Here is a 21,888-nt window from a genome sequence, read left to right as displayed (position 1 = left end):
CAGCACATTAATGAAATCTGAAATCAAATTAATTAGCCGCGCGACGAAGCACGCGACGCAGCATGTTAATTAAACAAAGGTTAAAATTACTTAAAAACTAGAAAACAATCCCCACGCGCATGGGGCTGCGCGCGGGAACATGTTGCGCGTGCCGGGCGCACGCGAGGCCGCGCCGGGGACGCGCGAGGCAGCGCCAGGGGCTGGGCAGGGCGCGCCGCCGGGGGCCGCGCAGGGCGCGCCGGGGCGGGGGAGCGGGGGCGCGGAGGCGCAGGGGCCGGGCAGGGGCGCCGCCAGGGGGCCACAAGGGGCACGCGCGGGGGCCACGCGGGGAGTCGCCAGGGGCCGCGCACGGGGCGCGAGCAGAGGGAGAAGGAAGGGAGAGAGGGGGAGAGAGAAAGAGAGAGGGGAGAGGAGCTCACCTCGGGTTCAAATCCGACGATCACCGTCTCCAAAACCTAGGGCACAATGGGGAAGAGAGAGAGGTGGAGGAGAGGATGTTGCTACGCGGGAAAAAATGAATGAGGGGAAAAGGAGAGAAGGGAGGGGGCGCCAGGGGCGCGCGGGGCAGGGCCGGGCTAGGCCGCACCACGGGACAAAAACCCACGACGCGCACAACCACAGATCGGAATCCAATCGCGAAACGAAATCTGAAACGAGACTAGGCAAACACGCGATTAAACACGACATCAAGCAAAGGAAATATGATTTGGCATGATGCAACACCCATGGCAACTTAAGTTTGTGTTTACACGCAACACGGATACCAGTCGCTATACTGCTTTGAAATTGGGAAGAAGGAGCGAAACGAGAAGAGAAAAGAGAGTAACGCCTGAATTTGGTGAGTATTAAAGAAGAAAGAATTCCACCCCCAAATTCAGGGCGTTAGACATCATCAAGTTGATGCACAAACACATACTAGAGTACCAAAAACTCAAGACGACCAGTGTATGTCTGAGTGCCAAGTTATTAATTAATATAGATCTTGAATGATTAAGTGAATATAATGGTAAAAATAGTAGGACTTATGCACTAAGGTTAAGAAAATTTTGCTAACTGCTTGACCAGTGATAGATCACTACAAAAATGCTAGACACCTCAGAGTACCTAGACAAGTAGGATAAACAAACAAATCTAGGATTCTGCAATTATCATTAAGAAATAAAAAGAGGAACCAAAAGTGAGAAACAGTGAACAACTTTATTTTTCCTAGAACACCTAAGTAGTATACTGTGAGGGAAAATATAAAAATGATAAAGTTACATAGTAGATCAAGCCCCACCCCTACACCATGAGAATTTGTAGAACACTTTGAAAAATCATATAGCCCATTCCCTATAAGGAGAAATAACCAACTTTAGGAATGATTTCTCTTGCGCAAAGAAGAAGCTAGATAAATTGGGAAATCTGTTGTTTGATATTTTTCAAAAGGAGGGCTAGTTATAAGCACCTTCTAACCCCTAAACATTAGAAAATCACCATTTAATACCTACTAGGTTTCCTTGAGTAAACTTTGGCACAGAGACATAACATTACTCATAAACATCAGCAAAAATAAGTCTTAGGGCAGAAGTCACTTCTACACAAGGGTTGTAGTTCAAAGTGCCCTCTCTACCCTAGCCCTTGTCATTTTTGTACAGGGTAGACCACATTCCCTCTGCACCCCAAATTTTTAGGACAACTTAATTAGGGAATTAAAAAGCCACCATATTTTTGTAGAATTTTTGGAAACTTCTAGAGCAGAGGTGTAGTTCAACTTACCTCTAAAAGGTCCATTTAAGATGGGAAAAGAAGGCATGGAAGAGATGATCCTCAGTTTAGAAAAGGACCCATAACAACCTAAAAGCATAACGTCCATTCCCAACCTAACATTTGTTAAGAACTTTCCACAAGCTAACCAAGAAAGGAGCTTAACAAACAAACTATCTAAATAAAGGCTTTAAATCCTACCATGCATACCGGGGCATATATATTTGTATACAATTCTTATGCATTGCATTCATTAGATTACAATCTCGCGGACGGAGAGTACGTGTTGATCCAAGAGGAAGGGACTGAGCAAGGAGAAGCCTAGGAACAAGCTCCCGAGCCTGTAACCGAGGAACTTCCCGCCACACCCACATCCGAAGGCAAGCCCGGTTTTTATGCATAACCGTTAAATATGCTATTTTACTTCAATAATTTTTTGTAGGCTTGTGCTGTGCACTTAAGTGTACCAATTGCCTGAAACCCTAGTTACATGAACTTTGGATTCCTTTTGAGATGGATACTAGTATGCTATGTCGAGTAGTTGCTATGATAATTTAGGATCTCGGTAGAAGTCGAGTGATTTTTCTAGCACTCGCGCGAGGTCAGGAATTGATTGTATTCAACTTGATAATGGAAACTACGATGGTCTTTGGACACAGGTCCTGGTTGGATGCTTTGTCTATAAGGCGAGAATGGACTTAAGGATTAATGTGTGGCTACTTGAGTCAAGCGTTTGAAAGTATTAAACACGTGTCGGGAAATATGTTAACTGGTAAGTCTAGTACCTGAGTGAAGCCAGGCGCGGACTTTACTGCTCACTTGTCCTGAGACGTGGTCTCCCATGCTAGCTATGGTGGGTGCATGTGCAGTTACTGCACGACGACAGCTGGGGTCAGTGGGGCATTGCATGCCAATACGGTGAGCCCTGGCCACGAACGGGGGGATCGATGGGGACGGTTTACGTGTGTGGGGATGGACTGCTCCTATATGTCGTGTGTTTAAGTTTACCTTGCAAGGTTAAAAACCCGATTCGAATCGTCTGCTTCTCGCAGCTAATGAGACTGCTTGACCCATTGTACTGCATCGAGTAAGAAGTGAAATGAGGTTTCTTGAGATAATGTGTTGATTGCACTAAATGTTTGTTACCATGTATGTTTAGAAAGGAGCAAACTTAGTTTAAAGGATATTATAGAACTTGAAAAGCTAAAACTTGTTTTAGACCCAGCTAGTGATTTTGGCAAACCAAACCCTCAGCCAAACAACTTCATGGTCTAGAGGTAGAGAAGTAGTTTCCTCACACCGGGTAAGTCTAGTTGAGTATTAGTATACTCAATCTTGCTTGTGGCATCATTTTTACAGGTTTACTGCAAGATATGGTCGATGGTGTGACTTGGCCAGCCATCCTGCCACCGGGTTGGACGGTCGAGTGGGATGCCACCTCGCTAGGAGAGGACCAAGAGGAGTAGTGGGCTAGGGCTTGCCCTACTCCCCATTTACCGACGCTAATTATTATCCGCTACAACGATAAGAACAATGTTATCTTTTGTCAAAACTCCGATTTATGTAATAACTCAAGTACTTTAATTTGTAGTTTCGTGTTTTATTGCATTTCTCTATATCTTACCTTCGAGTGAGCTAATGGTACTCGATCCTTGGTAAGTGGCTTTATCGTACTAGATCCGATGAATTGACAGTTTATTCCGATTTAAGTGTGTAGTTGCCTTCGAGGCGTGACTTAGACACTTAAGCTGGAATAATCTGGGCGGTTCCGCCACATGTTATTTCCACTAGCGGTTTTTAAAGAAAAATCGTCAGTGAAAATAGCATTTCAAGTGGCGGCACCGAAAAACACCAGTGGAAATACCTCTATGACTGTCACTATAGAGCTTATGTGTACTAGTGGTAGCCTTGTGGCTCTGCCCTCGCGCTGGCCGCGCACCACCAGCTCCGTGCCTCCGCACGATGCCCACGCCACCCATGCGCCCACGCTGCACGCGCACTCCTTCTGCGTCGCGCGCGCACACCTCTCATACCGCCCACGCGTGATTGCTTCCCGTGCACTGCACTCTATGTCTCTGATACATTTGCGCTGAGGTGTTCTGGGTGCATCAACCTTATGCTTTAACCATTGGTATAGCTAGGATTTTTTATGTGGTATATCATAAGAAATTTTTTATGAGTAAATTTAGTACAATCCATAATAATTTAGTATACAATTGAGAATATAAAGATAAAATTAACATATGAAACTATCCATAAGTGCATACATGAGAATGCAAATAAAATATATATCAATTTCTTTTTTTTTGGGTCTCATTGGACTGGTGGTCGAAGCTGACTTAGGGTATGTTATAGCCCACCCGAACCACCCACTGGGTTTAACTACATGGGCCATGCTGCCCCAGTCCATAACCTAGGTGGCTCGGGAGTCCATAACCTAGGTGGCTCGGGGGCCCAAATACACCCCCTGCTGATTCAATGTATTCACACTACTTACCCTATATATTTCCTCTCCAATCCCCTTCAATCCCGAAGGGGATTTGAGTATCCAAACTAGCCCTAATAACGTGTGCACACCCAACTCCAGGGATTTGATTCCCCTCCGGGGGTCGCTAGCTAGCTAGAGGATGGTGAGTGGATGGATCAAGGAAACAAGTCGTCGTCTCACCATCATCCAAGTTGTCTACGAACGTACGTACGTAAATACCCACGCATGCACACACGTATCGGTGTATAGCTCGATGCATGGAAATCTTAGCTTCATCATATGGGTGCGTGCATGATTGGATTTGGGTGCCAATGTGGTGGTCCTTTCGTATATATATCGACGTGCATGCCAGAGACGACTCATCGTGCATCCGTTGGGGATCGCGGACGACTGTATACACACTGCTGCTAGGCCCCGATCGATCCAGGCATAGTTTGGGCTTTGGCGGCATCTGATCGATGTAGCCAGGCCATGCCAGCAATAATGCACCTGCTTGCTGCTGAGTGATGCTCGGTCTGTCCCCTTCCCCGACCGATCTACGCTCATTTCATTGCATTTGTACACACTCGTTAGCTCCACTTTTCTGCTTCTAGCTAGCTTGTTGTTGATATGGTACACACACTTGTACAGCGTCGTCATCTAGGCCGTTGCACTATATTAATATATATTTATTGTATATATATTATATTCCATGGCCTCCAATAATATATATGATACTTTGCGTGGCGCCGTTGTATTTTTTACATGGGTTGTAGCTTGTTGCTGATGAGGCGAAGAAGGAAAAAGGCTAGAGTATGGAAAAGCAATGCAAAACCCATGCAGGAATACAACAACCCATACGCATGCAATAACATGCAGAATACAACCCAATGCGCAAGCAGGTATACAACCCTCCAATAGCATGCTTTGAAGTTCGGAAAGAGATAGCGTTGGTTTATGTTGAGCACCAAAAGTGGCGGACGGTCCGCGGTCCTGCGATCAGATTAACTCGGACGATTATCCTTATTTTGTGCGTGGTTATTCATTTAATTACGTGGGATTTGTTAGCTATCACTTAGAAACGGGTCCAGACCTCCCACTATATATAACTTTTTTATCAATCTGCTGTAGGAGTAGATGTTATGTAGTTCTAGTTATCGCCTTAGCTTCCGTATATCCACATACACCCATATTCGACTCTACATCGTCTATATCCGTCTTGGGTGGCCTACCGACCCCAAGACGACCCTAGGATCTTATCCCTCCTGAGGGGCAAGATCTAGTTGTCCAGCCAAGACATCTTCCTCGAATTGATCTCTTAATTCCTAGGCGACTCCACGTCGTTTGGGGAAGCCCCGGCTGACCTGACGACCCAGAGCGCCCTAAGATCTCTTCCCCCAGGTGGCGAAATCTAGGTTCCAGCGAGGAGGAGGAAGACGACCCTGCGCCATCGCGGATCGTCCGGCCGTATGCGCGGACCGTTCGGTGCGACGCAAGGAAGGCGTCGCTCCTATGCCTAGGTCGCGGACCGTCTAGCCCAGAGCCGCGGATCGTCCGCGCCGCCGCAGAGGGCACCGCCAGGCAATACACCCCTAATGATTGATGCTGCTCAGATCGGTGCCAACAGGTTCCATTGGTAGGCCCGCGAGCCCTATATATGAAGATATTTGTCGACAAGATGACATGTTGTACTTCACAACTCGATCAAGGGAGTTACAGACCATTATTCTTTTCCTTTTTGGGGGTAAAAAACAACTATATATATAGGTAATCATTTGGTTAAGATTGCAGTTCAATAAGCAGTATGATCATTCGTTCACTACACTAAACACATAAATAACTAAAACCTTTAGTTTGTGCCTACCTAGACATGAATACAGAGCAGTACCGTCGTTTGCTGCAACCATCTTGAGCAAAAGAATATTCAATTTCAAATTTGTGCAAGTCCTTGTTAATAAGCCGATTCTCGGTAGTAGTTTCACGAGAATTTCATACATTGATTAGAGGTGTTATACTACATGATCGAAAACCATTTTCGGCGGTTAGAAACCGATGAAAATAAAGCCTATACCGTCGAAATAAGTTATTTTCGGTGGTTTCTAGCCGCCAAAAAGTATTAGCCAAAAATAATCCTTTATTTTTGGCAGCCAGAGTTAAACCACCAAAAATAACTAATTACATCAGATTTTTAGATGACATATCACCATATTTATTATAAAATGAATAGAAGTAGTTTCATCTCCTTGAAACCATATCAACTCGTTTCTAAGACATTTGTTTCATCTGCATTCATTTCATACATTTCTATTGGTCATTTAGATACAACATTTCATTGCTATGGTGTCACACCCGAATTTAAGGGTAAACCCGAGCGCGTCTCAAATGTGTGATAGGATCAAGTCTCACACATATGATGACTCATGGTACAGAAATCAATGTCACATATTTATTATATAATAAAAGTTCTATACAAATAACTAAATAAAATATATCATTTAGCGACAAGGATCGTCCACCATCATAGTTGTCTGGGAGACGACGACCTAGATCTCTCTGAACTTATCGTAGCATCCTTCATGCTCCTCATCTTGGCGGTACCTGTTCTTGACCTAGTGTGAATATAGCAAGAGTGAGCTCTCATACTGTCATCGCTCAGCAAGTGTGGGGAATAATGTGCATGAGCTCACTTACGTTGGGGCTCATGTGTAGTGTAGGGCTTACCAAAGAAAATGCTTAAGGTTGAGCATTGCTTTTAAAGAAGTTGATCAAAAAAATTTATTAGCAATTCTTAAGTATAGTGTATACCAACTCAATTAAGTAACTGATCACAATTAATTATAAATGCTACAATACAATGCAAATGACATGTTAAGTTTAATTCCATAAATTATGCATGTGAGGGTCCGAGCCACTCATAACCGTGAGCACGACTGAGATATCAGTTTTACACTCTATAGAGGTGGCATATCTTTACCCACAAGTCTCGTAAAAGTTAAGAGAACTTTGCACCCAACCACTCATATGCCAGCCAAGCATAATACCAGACTACCGAGGTGAGGTTGCATAGGGTTGCTATGAGGCCTTTACAAAGTTCCACTAGCATGAGGAAACATTCTTTCAGGGCGAAGGAAGCATAGGCCTTTTTCCATGGTTTGTAACCCCATCGCAGTAATTACAACCAGCACTATACTCTGCAGCGATGCCTAGCCGCTTGCCCCTTTTGGGAAAGGATTATCTCACACTAGCTTTCCTAATTAATTGGCCCAGACCGAAGCCATATAGTTCTTGTGGTTGCACCGTTGTCTCGGGTGGTTCTCCATGTTCCAATTAACAAACTGATTTTATCATTTATCATAATAAAGCCAAGAGTAATAAATCATAATGGAACATGAGTATGAACGATAAGTAGCATTAACCCAAAAACCAGGTAGAGCAATAGAAAGATTATTCAATAATTCATTTGTATGCAAGGTTTGGGGTAAACAAAACTAGGTAACCTATTGGATCCCATCAAGTTACCCTAAGCATGTCACGATTATTATCAGAAATAGGAACATGGAGGACTTTTAGAACTTTGAGGAGTTTTAGACTTAGATTAGTGTGATCTCCTAGACAGCTACTTGTGGGAAGCCTTTATCTTACTACGTTCCATTTTAGAGCTTTGATACTTGTTAAGTTGATGACTATGTGGATGTCTCCAACATCATGATGTAATAAGTTAATACCTCTTTTATGTTATCATTTGAGCATTGTGCAATGATTATGTAATCGCTATATACATGAGTTTTGATCCAGGCACGTACATGGTTTGTATTTGGTTTGGCTTCTAAAATCGGGTGTGACATGCAGCCACATTCTCTTTGGTAACAAACTAATAGTAAGCTACATTAAGCTTCATTTTCCTAATGCTTTGTTGTGTGTGAAAAGAAGGGAATGCGTTTTTTGCCTTAAGCTCAAAATACATTTTTGAGTTTCACCCATAACAAAACCACAACATGAAAACACCAAATAGAGTCATGAGAATTAATACATCCAGGTTGTATTTTTATTCCAACCTTCATCAACAATCGAGCATTGTTCCCCTCAACTAAATTACAAACTCATATTACAATTCCAGTACAATATATTACAACTATAACATAAGTTTTCTATGCCCAACGACGAAGGTTCTATGTCTCCTGACAATTCTCAAGCTTCTTTTCCACCTTCGGCTTCGTTGGCAGCCACCTTGTCCTATAGTAGATCTAACACGTTTACATACAAACCAAAATTGACAATAATCGAAATAAGATCCAGTAGCAAACCTTCGGCATGTTGGCCTCGGCTTCAGCTCCTACTAATTCCCTTTCGCCCTTAGCCTAGATTAGAGTGAAGAAGTGTTTCACCACATTCAAAGCATCGGCGAATGGTTTTTTCACATCATCACCGATATGAAAAATTTGGGTTTTCCAACTGCCTTAATATGTGAGCACCCAACTTTTTTGAAGAATCGAAGTTGTGCCCCAGGAGCCGATCATGGCGTTGTAATCTCCTCGGGTGACCATTACTTCGTTAAAGCATCAATTTCCTCTTCAATCCACTCTAATGCCCTAGGAACATCTTCAGATGCGAAGTTATATCTCCCAACGCTAGCGCCACACCTGTCTGTCTTTCGATCGCACATGGTCCACCAACACCTGGGTCCAGTCGGGCCGACTCCCAACGCCAGCGCCACACATCACGACACCCGGTCCCATTTGACAGACCCTATGTATATCTCCCGCACGTGTGCCTGTCTTCCTGACTTGTGGGCCTAGCCTGTCAGCTGACCATGTAGATCTTCTCGAACGGCTTCTCCGCTAGGCTCCGCCGCCAGCGCAAGTATAGCTGGCGCCCCAACCGACTTCGTCGGGTAATAAAGGGGTGGGTCACGGGTTCCTCCTCTCCCTTCTATTCCCATCCCATCTGCCTACTACCCAGTCCCCTTCACCGTAGCCACTGGTTACCAGTGAGAGAACCCTGAGAGGGAGCTGGAGTCCACCGCTGTGACCACTCACACACATAGACGCTCGGGGCACGAGAGCAAGTTCGGGGCCTTTGCAGAAGTCCCTTGGAGCATACTCGTGCCACACCAGTGAGGATTAAGCATTGTTGTGGGCTCGATTGCTCGCTGGAGCAAGGTGTTCGCCGTGGGTCGCCAGGCGTCGTGGTTAGAGCTCGGCGTAGCACAGCCTACGGTAAGAACCCCTCCACCGTGTTCGATGTGTTCTTCTGTTCGTATAGCGCACCTCGGATTTGGGTTTGGGGCTCAAGTGTGTGATAACGCCACCCTCCAGCGTGGTCTCCGTCGTGGTACGGATGGCGTCGCCGGGGAACCAGGGTGCTGGGTTGGGATGGGGGCGCCGGGATCGCGTGGGCCATCAATCGGACAGCGCACGACAGAGATTATAAAACTGAATACCACTTTGCTCCATCGACTGTTGGCCGTAGATGTTCGTTCTCGTGGATCTGGGTAGATCTCGTATACTTTGAATCATGACCGTTGGATTATGATCCAAGGGGTCCTATAGGTTGTGGGTTCATGTGCCGCTCAATAGATGAGCTCATGAACATTATTCTCCACACTTGCTGAGCGATGAACGTTTGGGAGCTCACTTTTGCTATAACCCTTCCAGGTGAAGAGCAGGTACCGCTTACTACGATGATTTAGACAAGATCTAGGTGTCGTCTCCCAGTCAGCTGTTGGCGCCAAGGAAATAATATTAGTTCATTTAATTTATTATCAGTTATTTTGTAATTCATTTTCGTTATGTAATAAAGTTTGTGACATCAGTCTCTATATAGTGAATCATTATATGTGTTAATCTTATTTGGCTCACATATGAGACACACCTGAGTTTACCCTTAAATTTGGTTGTGACACGTATTTAGTTAGATAAACACACACAGAATAAGGACATATCTCGCCTGATCTGATCTAATTGTGGACCGCCCAGAGCGCGAACCGTTCGGTCCACATGGTCAGACCGGCCTTCACAGGTTCCACGTATGATGCTCAACACCCACCATCATTATTCTCGGGTCTACTAGCTATAACTAGGTTCTCGCAGATGCCGCCAGCTAGCAGCGTGTGACACATTTCGCTGAACAACCCCGGAAAGCAGCAGTACTAGCACACATGATCCACGGGTGCTGACTTGACGAATTTAGCCACGGTCCAGCTAGGAGAGCAGTGCAGGCATCATAGATCATACTGTATCTGCAGCATGATCACACGTTAACCATGCATGCAACCAGTGGCGGACCCAGAAATTGGCCAAGGCCCGGGCCGAAGCGACCATAAACTCTAATAGTAGCATATAAAGAAAAATTGTACGGTGAAACACTGTTATTATAGATGTTAAAGATGATATACAAGTTATAATGTAGCTCTTTCCAAATGTATCATGTCAACATCAACATCAATGTTTCATGCTCCAGAACCTTGAAGGAAATCATATTAAGAACGCGACTTGAAGGAAATCATACGATGATTAAGCCATTCGTCTCATGTCTTATTCCGTAACTCAGTTTTAATGATATTCATAGACGAGAAAACTCTCTCTACATAGGCTCAATCTCAAACTTAGGGGGTGTTTGGTTTGCCCCTGCTAAAATTTAGCCCCTATCACATCGAATGTTTGAACCTCCGTTCGGGGTATTAAATGTAGTCGGATTATAAAACTAATTTCTCAGCCGAAGATTAAAAAGTGAGACGAATCTAGTACAGTTGGTTGGGTCTATATTTCATACTCCTATTTGAAAGTCAAACACTTGATGTGACTCGGGCTAAACTTTAGTCCACAGAACCAAACACCCCCTTAATTTCTAGCCATGTGATCTTGTTTATTTGGTCGCAACTTTTTGATCTTTTATTTGGTGATTATGGTATTAGATGGTTGTATGGAATATCTTGTTTCGTACTCTCTCCGATCTTTTTTATTTGATGTTTGCTAGTGTAAAATTGAACTATCATGCGTCAAATAAAAAGAAAATGGAGGTAGTAGTTTCTAAGCCCTGTGGCTTGTAATTTTTTTGCCTCTTTGGTTTAAAATTATTTGCTAGCTTGGGAATTTTTTTGCTTATCCTAGCTCGATGGTTTGGTCTCTAGTCTCTCCCTCTATCCATCTCTCTAGACTAGCAGGAGCCTAGCATGTGCTGCCCGAGGCCTTGCTACTAGCCTAGTATGTAAATCTGGAGGACACATGTAGGTGGTCGTAGCCTGCTCTTGCTTGCATGTGTGTTATTCTGTGCTTGCGAAGCTTGCACTGTGTCGGATGGATATACATACATATAACTATGACTCAGCAAGGCCAGCGGGCAGAGCTCTTCTAAAAATTTTTGGGCCTGCGCCCCGGGCCGTGGCCCAGGCGGCCATGGGCCTAGGTCCGCCCCTGCATGCAACGACGTACATGTAAACCCTAGAGACCGCCAGCCAATTTATCATAAAGCAATAATTATCGGAGTGTCAGATCAATCGAACAACATGACCCATGTAAGCCCAGCCCACGTTGCTCCTACCCAGATATCGACCCAGCCCAGCCCAGCCCTCTTTGGAGCCCTATAAAAGGCACCCATCATCTCCATCTCAGCCTCGTGCCAGCTTGAGCATTCCACTTTGCTAGCCAGCATACTTACACGTAGCTAGCTTAATCAACAGCAGGAGTAACAGCTAGCGACGACGACCATATATATGGCGGCGAAGCAGGCGGTCGTCGCTGCTGCTGCCTCCGGCCACCCCAAGATGGGGGAGGAGAAGCTGATCATCCGGCCGGAGAAGGTGCGGTTCATAGACGTGCTGTCGATGCTGCTCCTGAGGCGCCCCATCACCAGCTACGCGTTCGTGGAGGCCGGCGACCGGACCGCCGCCGACCTGGGCAGCACGCCCGGCGACTGGCTCGTCGCGCTCACGCAGGTCATCCAGAAGGCGCTCGCCGGCGCCTACTACCCGGCTCTCGTGGTCGGCGCTGTCGTCGAGTTCCTCCTCAACTTCGTCGCGCTCAACAATGGCATACTCGGCATCTTTCTCAACCTCTTCAGATGTACGTCACCACCACACGCACGTGCGGTTTATTATACGCACATTCACATGGGATGGGACTAACATATATATGCCATGCATGCACGAATTAATGTCTGAATATGCTGCGGGTGCGGGCTTGCTAATGATACTAATACGTGCAGCACCTGATGAACAACGCCAATGAACGACCAAAACTTCTTGGACATTTTAGGGAAAAAAACTTGAGGTCGTTATTTTGCAATTAACATAAAAGTTGATATTGACTCGCAAGAGGAATGATGTTCAATTCATTAAGCACGTGTTGTAGCTAATAACGCCACACTGCTTACTGATGTTATGCATGACGTATTAATTATAACGTGCACCGAGAGAAAGAAGAATGCATGCATAGTTACTGAAACTGAAGCGTGTACGAACGTCACAGTACGATGGTCGTCGCAAGGTAAAGTGACAAAGCAGTACAATATGACCCCAGAACGTCTCTCTCTCTCTCTCTCTCTCTCTCTCTCTCTCTCTCTCTCTCTCTCTCTCTCTCCATTATATCGTCTTTCTATTTCTCATCTTTATGGGACGTACGTTCTTCTTATTTCTTGTGCTACAATTTGTTTTCTTTATGTTTTGTTTGTTTTCTCTTCATTATTATTGTATGTGTCCTTTGCTAATTGAGCTTTCTGTTGTGTTAGTTTAAGCATTTGTTAACTTTCTGTGTTAGTTTAAGCATTTGTTTGTGCCTATCTCTTTGTTGTTTCTTATTACACATGATTCTGTTTTCGAACAGATCGTTTTCTTTTTACAAGCCAATTATTAAGGCCCGTCTCTCTTGTTTATTTCTTATGGTTTCGCTTTCCAATTTTTAAGCCAGTTTATGCTAGCAAAAGTGTCTCGGACAAGATCAAGCGCAGAAAATACGCACCTGCTCCTCACTCTTCTTTATATTTTTTTTCTCCATTTGGCAACTTTTGCTTGTCGTTCATGTATATGCATGACCCTTTCACACATATGATCAGAAGATAAGCACATGCAAGACGATCTCGCGTGGATATGATGCATGGATCAGACCTAACCTCTATATCATCACCAAACGCTCGTAGATGATACTATACAATTCCATGATTAAATTATATATAAGTAAAAAAAAAGAACCGTACGTGCATACATAAAATTAAGAATTAATGGCTGCCAATGGACGACATATGCATGGACAGGTAAGCTGGTGATCCCACTGAACCGGGAGGCGCCCAACTTCCGGTCCATGATCGGGATGATCGACGGGAGGACGGAGCTGAAGCCGCTGCCAGCCAGCGGCGGCCCAGAGGACCGGCGGCTGCAGGTGGTGGGCGTCTCCGCCGCCGCCGGATCCGGCGGCGATGACTACTACTTGGACGTGGAGAGCGGCAGCGCGGCGGTGCCGCTGGTGCAGCAGCAGTACGTGAACGGGCGGCTCGTCCGCCTCCGCACCTTCTCCGTGTTCGAGGTGAGCATGATGGCCGCCAAGATCGCCTACGAGAACGCCGCCTACATCGAGAACGTCGTCAACAACGTCTGGAAGGTAGCATTATTATTTTTACAGACCTGGTGAGACAGACAGGTTATATTGAACGATTGTTTGAAATCATATATTCGGAACTTTATATAATTTTGGTAAGAGGTTAGGTCATATATATATATATATATATATATATATATATATATATATATATATATATATATGTATATATATATATATATATATATTATAAAAACATATTTAGCGATCAGGTACTAATATGCATTATAAACATTAATATATTTTTAATACATATTCGATTATAAGGTTAAAAATATTTGATTTCGCGAGAAGAAAGAATGGCATTCTTTAGCAGAGATGGCCGGATTTATAGACAGAGGTAAAAATCGTTTTGACATCTCGAAAGATAACTCTTTCATGGACGACAAGAGTTCCATCATCATCTATCGTCGAGTTCCTGACAGTGACGCGGTAAATGATTGAGTTGGTCTGTGTAGATCGATCAGTGCAGATGACTGTAGATCTTCAGATTATAGAGGGGGAAATAAGTTTTTTTTCATATAAATTTGCAGTAGTATCCTAATCGAATAAACTATCTCAAGTTGTCAATTATGCATGCATGACTACGGCAACACTAGTGCAGAATTGTAGGTATCCAGGACACCCAATCAGTTTGGGACAAGTAGATCGACCACTTTTTCCATGGACTCTAGCTAGTGTACGTGTCTGCAGTTTGGAGTTTCTTCGATCAAGATCTGGATATACACCTACTACGCATATATATATAAACGTTCACCAAGTCACTTAACGTCACTGTCTCACGCTCACTCACTCCCGTAACCACGTGCATATATATATAACTAATCGATCGGTCATAAACAGCTCACAGATCGATATGCCGCCCTCTTAATTAATGAAAAACTTTCATCCGAAATTCTGAAAAATGTCACACGTAGCCATTGTCTAATCTGGCCACACTAATTATACGGTGATTAAATTGAATACAGAAAATAATTAATATCCAAATGTCAAGAAATCACTCCCAGCTGTTTCTTCTACTCTAGCTAGTAGCTAGGAGTATATGTTTGTTGATATAATATACATAACAAGCTAATATAACGGATGCTCGTTCCATCTGTCTGTGTGAATTTGCAGTTCCACTTCGTAGGGTTCTACAACTGCTGGAACAGTAAGTAGTAATTCGTTGCAGTAATTAATTTTCATATATAACCAATTCAGATCGATCTGGATTCTAGCTAATACAATTAATGTATAATAATTACACACGTACGTACATATGCAGAGTTCGTGGGCGACCACACGACGCAGGCGTTCGTGTTCACCGACAAGGCAGAGGACGCGAGCGTGGTGGTGGTGTCGTTCCGGGGCACGGAGCCCTTCAACATGCGGGACTGGTCCACGGACGTGAACCTGTCGTGGCTGGGCATGGGCGAGCTGGGCCACGTCCACGTCGGCTTCCTCAAGGCGCTGGGCCTGCAGGAGGAGGACGGCAAGGACGCCACGCGGGCGTTCCCCAAGGCCGCCCCCAACGCCGTCCCGGGCAAGCCGCTGGCCTACTACGCGCTGCGCGAGGAGGTCCAGAAGCAGCTGCAGAAGCACCCGAACGCCAACGTCGTGGTCACCGGCCACAGCCTCGGCGCCGCGCTGGCGGCCATCTTCCCGGCGCTGCTGGCGTTCCACGGGGAGCGGGGCGTCCTGGACCGCCTGCTCTCCGTGGTCACCTACGGGCAGCCGCGCGTGGGCGACAAGGTGTTCGCGGGCTACGTGCGCGCCAACGTGCCCGTGGAGCCGCTCCGGGTGGTGTACCGCTACGACGTGGTCCCGCGCGTGCCCTTCGACGCGCCGCCCGTCGCCGACTTCGCGCACGGCGGCACCTGCGTCTACTTCGACGGCTGGTACAAGGGCCGCGAGATCGCCAAGGGCGGCGACGCGCCCAACAAGAACTACTTCGACCCCAGGTACCTGCTGTCCATGTACGGCAACGCGTGGGGGGACCTCTTCAAGGGCGCCTTCCTGTGGGCCAAGGAGGGCAAGGACTACCGCGAGGGCGCCGTCTCGCTGCTCTACCGCGCCACCGGCCTGCTCGTGCCCGGCATCGCGTCGCACAGCCCCAGGGACTACGTCAACGCCGTCCGCCTCGGCAGCGTCGCCTCGGCGTAGCTTTTGGATTGCATGTTCGTTTCCATGCATGTGTATCATTGCATGCAATAATTGGATGAAATAAACAGCAATAAGCTTCATCAGTATTATTATTGTTGTTGTTGAATATATGCATCCTCTCCTCTCTATATAGAATTATAGATACATGAGGCCTGGCCGGCCGCGCACGTTGCTGAACAGTTGAAGCGCTTCCCAAAAAAAAATGTATCAACTGTGAAGCATATATATCCATGCATGCATGTGTGCCCGAAATTTTTGTTTTTAGCCCTTTTTGGGACAAAAATTTACAATTAGACCCGGAAAACTTATATGCATTTTTTGACTCGATACTCGGCGACATGTGTTGTCACACCCGGCTTTAAAGAACAAAGCCAGGTGCATCTCATACATGCGGCAAGAAGACAACATATATAATAACAGAGTGTATAGAGATAAATGTCACAATAATCAGAGTATTTATTACATAGCGGAAGACTTATTACAAAATAAAGGAATAAATATAAAACGAACTAAGGATCGTTGGCGCCAATGTCAACTGAGAAACACCACCTAGATCAGATCAAACTCCTCGCCTTGTGGCTCCTCCTGAACCACCTGTTCTTCTCCTATGGGGGGGTGTGGGACAGCAAGAGTGAGCTCACATACGTTCATCGCTCAACAAGTCGTGGGGAATAATGTGACATGAACTCACCAAAGGTGGGAGCTCATGGAGTGCAAGGCTTATCAAAGAGAATGGTTAAAGCTGAGCATTGCTTTTAATGTTGGTCAAACTTTTATTAGCAATTACTAGATGTAAGTAAATACCAAACCTTAATAAAATAATAGAACAAAATTAATAATAAACTCATGCAATGCAAATGACAAAATTGAATTTAAGTTCCATAATTTAAACATCAGAGAGTCCTGAGCTGCTCATGACCGTGAGCTCGGCTAGTATACCAGTTTTACACTCTGCAGAGGTTGTACCCTTTACCCACAAGTCATGCTACCCATCTGCCAAGGGGTCGCGAATCCCATACACCTCTACCTAGGAAGCGCGACAGGGCAACACTACGAGGCCTTTACAAAGTTCCACTAGCTTCCGAAAACCCGCTACAGTTTATAGGAAGCTCCAATGCAGGGTTCTTGTCTGACCGCCATCGCAGCAAAATCAACCAAGGACCTCCCTACACTGACCACTCCCTTACTGCCCTTGCCCCTTTCGAGTAAGGTAGTCTTCCACTAGCTTTCCTAATTAGTCAGCCAAGGGCGTCCCATTAAACCCTTGTGGTGGCACGTGGTTCTCAAGTTAAGCTCTATGTTCCAATTAACATTAATGAACTTGACATGAACATAAATAGAATAACAAGAATAATTGGAACATAGATATAATAAATGATTATCCCAAAACCATATAAAGCAATAGCAAACTACCCAAGTGATTCAGGGGTAAACAAGGTAATGAGATAAACAATCTAGGGTGACCTATCGGGTCCCATCAAAATTAACCTATGCATGAATAAGTGACATTAAAGAACATTATTGGGTAAAAAGTGGTCAAGGGCACAACTTGCCTTCTATGAGCTCCTGCTCAGCTACTTCAACCTGCTGCTCACCAGGATCCTCGGTCACGGGCTCTTCTACTCGCCACAATACCAACAAGCACAGTGCATATAGAGAAATTAACATTACACCAAACATATAAACAAAATATACAGTAATAATCTACACATTAAAATAAAATCCTAGGAACAGGAATCATGATTTTTGGAGTTATAGATTTTAAGTTATGGATTTTCAAAGGTTCTATGTGTTTAGAATAGGATTAAGTGTGGGATTAATTTTCTTGCTGTTGTCATGATAAAACAGAGACTCTAAGTGGTAGGGAATAATATTACAAAATTTTAGCAACTGGAATGAAGTAATTTGGAGTTCATATGCATTTTCTATGAATTATTGAAGTTCTAGTAATTATTTTCTCACTAAAAACCATTTCCTGATATTATTTATTCAATTTCCCATGACCTCTGGACTGCGCGCATATTAAACAGAGATGCAGGGGGCTCGGGGCAAGAAACCCGAGACACAGCGCATAGTGACTATGGACGGCGGGTTGATTTTAATGAAACCGAGGGGCTATTTTGCAGTTTTGGCTCGGCGAAGGGGTATCCTTGCGCCAGCGTCGTTCGATCAGAACTCGGCTGCCAAGATTAGCCCGAGACGCTTATGAACCCGAGATCATCCTCACACGTTGGATCTGAATCCTATGATCCGCAGCACACTATCAATTCCATCCCACACTCGCCGCACGATGTGAGATCAACGGCGTGGACTTATCCGAGCGAAGGGGTACGCTGGACCTAATCACAGCCGTTCACTATGAATCCAACGGTCAGGGCGCATTCTTCCACTTCGCCGCATTACCCCGGCGGAGGAAAACCCCGCGCGGCGGCGCCCGTGACCGGAGATCCAATCCGCGCACTCGAACGTCCATTTTCTAATTCGGCTTAGCTACAAATTGCGGATGGTACACTGAGCACAGGGATGAGTTTATTACCAAGGATTGTGCGGTGTTGAGCATCCCCGATGAGATGTTGCGGCCGCAAGGTGAAACTCACCCGCCGGTGAGAAATTCCACGTCAATTCCTGGCGCACGACCTCTTCTTCCTTCACAGAATCGCCCGCAACGCAGCGTCCACGTCCACGGCACACACTCCTCACTCCCTCTCTCTCTCCTCTAGTTTTGAGGCCTGCACGGCGGCGGCGGCGGGTTCCCAGATCCCCCGACGAGCACACGACGAATTGGCGGCTGAAGCTAAACGGCGAAAAGGAGGGGGAAGAAGAAGACTCGGTCCGATCCTTTATAAGCGCGCAGGCGACGGAATTGGGCACAACGTCCACGGCCGCGAAAATCGCAATGGCGCCCGCGGAGCTCGGTCTGGTTGTTGGGGACGACGACCTGACCGACGCGGCCCACACGTCACTGGAGCCAGTCACCGCGCTGTGCAACACTCGGGTCTCTGGAGTTCTGGGCCCGCGCGTCAGCGCAAGTGCCTTCAGCACCAGCGCGCGGAGAGTGGGAGAAGTGGGCCGCACGGGTGCAATGGCTAAATGGGCCGAATAGGTGGTAGCCGGCCCGATTCGAAATAGTTATGTTTTCCTTTTTCATTTCTCATTCAAGTTAGCTCCAAATTCAAATTCAAATGTTTTGTGGCAAATTTTTATCCATAGATTATATTATGTCATGACAAGCTCTAGCTTGGGCATACATATTTATACATATTATTTATATTTTTATTTCACATGATATTTGTTTGTTTCTCTTTCCTAAATTTTAGATTCTCTTCTAGTTTTAAATTCCACTTTGGACTTTATCATATTTCTTTTCATATTATCTTATGTTGTCACAAAATGCACACAAAAATAAAATCCCAGCATGATGCACAATTTAATAGTATATCCTTTTATTACTTATTTGTTTTTTTGAATATAGTGTTCACATGTGATGATGCATAAAGATCAAACTCACATAAAGAGAAATTGTTTCTCTATTGGTATTATTTCTAGCAAATTACAAAGTGGGTGTTACAAATCCTACCCCCCTTAAAAAGAATCTCGTCCTCGAGATTTAGGAAGAACGAGGGAAAAGGTGGGGAAAATCTATGTGAAGCTCTTCCTCTCTCTCCCACGTTGCTTCATCTTCACCGTGGTGACTCCATTGCACTTTGCACATCTTTATCACCTTATTTCTCGTAACTCGAGTCAATGTATCCAAAATCTTGATAGGATACTCCGTGTAGGTTAGATCACCTTGAACACTGAGCTCTTCCATTGGTAACTGTTCCTCAGGAACACGGAGACACTTCTTAAGTTGAGATACGTGGAACACATTATGCACATCCGATAGATTAGCAGGTAGTTCGAGTTGGTATGCCATCTCCCCAACTCGCCTAAAGATCAAGAATGGTCCAATGTAGCGAGGGGACAATTTGCCCTTAACTTTGAATCTCCCCATTCCACGAAGTGGTGACACCTTGAGGTACACATAATCTCCCTCTTCAAATTCCAGTGGTCTTCTTCTATTATCTGCGTAGCTCTTTTGCCTGGTTTGAACCACCCTCAAATTCTCTCGAATTATACGGACTTGCTCTTCTGCTTCTTGAATCAGTTCAGGCCCAAAGAACTGTCTTTCTCCAGTTTGATCCCAGTATAGAGGAGTCCTGCATTTCCTGCCATATAGAGCTTCAAAAGGTGACATCTTCAAGCTGGCCTGGTAGCTATTATTATAAGAGAACTCAGCATAAGGTAGACTTTTATCCCAACTCCCTCCATGCTGAAGGGCACAAGCTCTCAACATATCCTCCAAAACTTGATTTGTCCTTTCAGTCTGTCCATCAGTCTGAGGGTGATAAGCTGTACTAAAATTCAACTTTGTACTCATATTCTCATGAAAGCTTCTCCAAAATATTGAGGTAAACTGTGAACCTCGATCAGACACGATCTTCTTTGGTACTCCATGTAAACACACAATCCGAGCCATATATAACTCTGCTAGCTGAGAACCTTTATAAGTAGTCTTCACCGGAATAAAGTGAGCCACTTTAGTCAATCTATCCAGAATCACCCATATAGCATCATATCCTTTCTGGGTGCGAGGCAATCCAGCAATGAAATCCATACCAATCTCTTCCCACTTCCACTCGGGTATCTTCAGTGGATGCAGTAGTCCAGCTGGCCTCTGGTGTTTAGCCTTAACTCTTTGACATACATCGCACATAGCCACATGTGCAGCCACATCTCTCTTCAATCCATACCACCAATACTTCCGCTTCAAATCCTGATACATCTTAGTACTACCAGGATGAATAGAATAATCCGAATCATGGGCCTCCTTTAAAATAGTCTCTCGAAGGCTTTTAATATCAGGAACACACATCCTGTCCTTGAACCATATAGTGCCTTGCTCATCTTCCGTAAATTCTGGACCTCGACCTTTAGTAATCAGATTCTTAATCTCTTGTATCTTAGCATCATCAATTTGTCCTTTGCGGATCTCTTGCTCCAAAGTAGGTTCCACATCAATAGTAACTCCTTCAGTGTGAGCAACTATCCCCAGGTTAAGTCTCATGAAATCCTCAACAATCTCATCGGGTAGCTGGGCAACAACAGCTGAATGAACATGCTCCTTTCGACTCAAGGCATCTGCAACCAAATTTGCCTTGCTCGGGTGATAGTGAATCTCCAAATCATAATCCTTAATAAGCTCCAACCAACGGTGTTGCCTAAGGTTGAGATCCTTCTGAGTGAATATATACTTTAAACTCTTATGATCCGTGTACACTTGACACTTGGTTCCCATGACATAATGTCTCTATATCTTAAGAGCATGCACAACGACTGCCAATTCTAAGTCATGAGTGGGGTAATTCAATTCATGTTTCCGTAACTGACGAGAAGCATATGCAATCACATGTCCTTCCTGCATGAGCACACATCCTAAGCCTTGGCCACATGCATCACAATAGATATCAAATCCTTTCTGTAGGTCTGGCATAACCAATACTGGTGGCGACATCAATCTTTTCTTCAATTGATCAAAGCTGTCTTGGCACTTCTCGTCCCACTTAAATTCTCTTCCTTTCTCCAAAAGCGAAGTCATAGGTTTAGCAATCTTAGAAAATCCTTCAATAAATCTCCGATAATAGCCAGCAAGTCCCAAGAAACTCCGAATCTTCGTAACTGTAGTGGGTACTCTCCACTCCATTATCTCCTTAACCTTAGCATGATCCACTGAAATTCCTCCATTAGAAATGATATGACCAAGAAATGGCACCTCGCCAATCCAAAACTCGCACTTGCTAAACTTGGCATATGGCTGATTATCTCTTAGCTTCTGTAGCACCAATCTCAGATGTTCCTCATGATCGCTATCACTCTTGGAATAGATAAGAATATCGTCGATGAATA

At 44.9% G+C, this 21,888-nt stretch overlaps 1 protein-coding gene across 1 annotated transcript; it reads left to right on the top strand.

Moving 5' to 3' along the window:
* The first annotated feature begins 11,834 nt into the window (after nt 1-11,834).
* LOC100277743 (triacylglycerol lipase-like 1) lies at nt 11,835-16,206 on the top strand. Its single transcript, NM_001151235.2, has 4 exons — nt 11,835-12,273; nt 13,460-13,803; nt 14,917-14,950; nt 15,065-16,206. The coding sequence occupies exons 1-4, from the start codon at nt 11,925-11,927 to the stop codon at nt 15,940-15,942; spliced, it is 1,605 nt and encodes a 534-aa protein (NP_001144707.2). The 5' UTR covers nt 11,835-11,924; the 3' UTR covers nt 15,943-16,206.
* Nucleotides 16,207-21,888: the final 5,682 nt, after the last annotated feature.

Source organism: Zea mays, chromosome 8 (assembly GCF_902167145.1).
Source record: "Zea mays cultivar B73 chromosome 8, Zm-B73-REFERENCE-NAM-5.0, whole genome shotgun sequence".
Taxonomy (NCBI): Eukaryota; Viridiplantae; Streptophyta; class Magnoliopsida; order Poales; family Poaceae; genus Zea; species Zea mays.
This window is presented reverse-complemented; position numbering and strand designations above follow the sequence as displayed.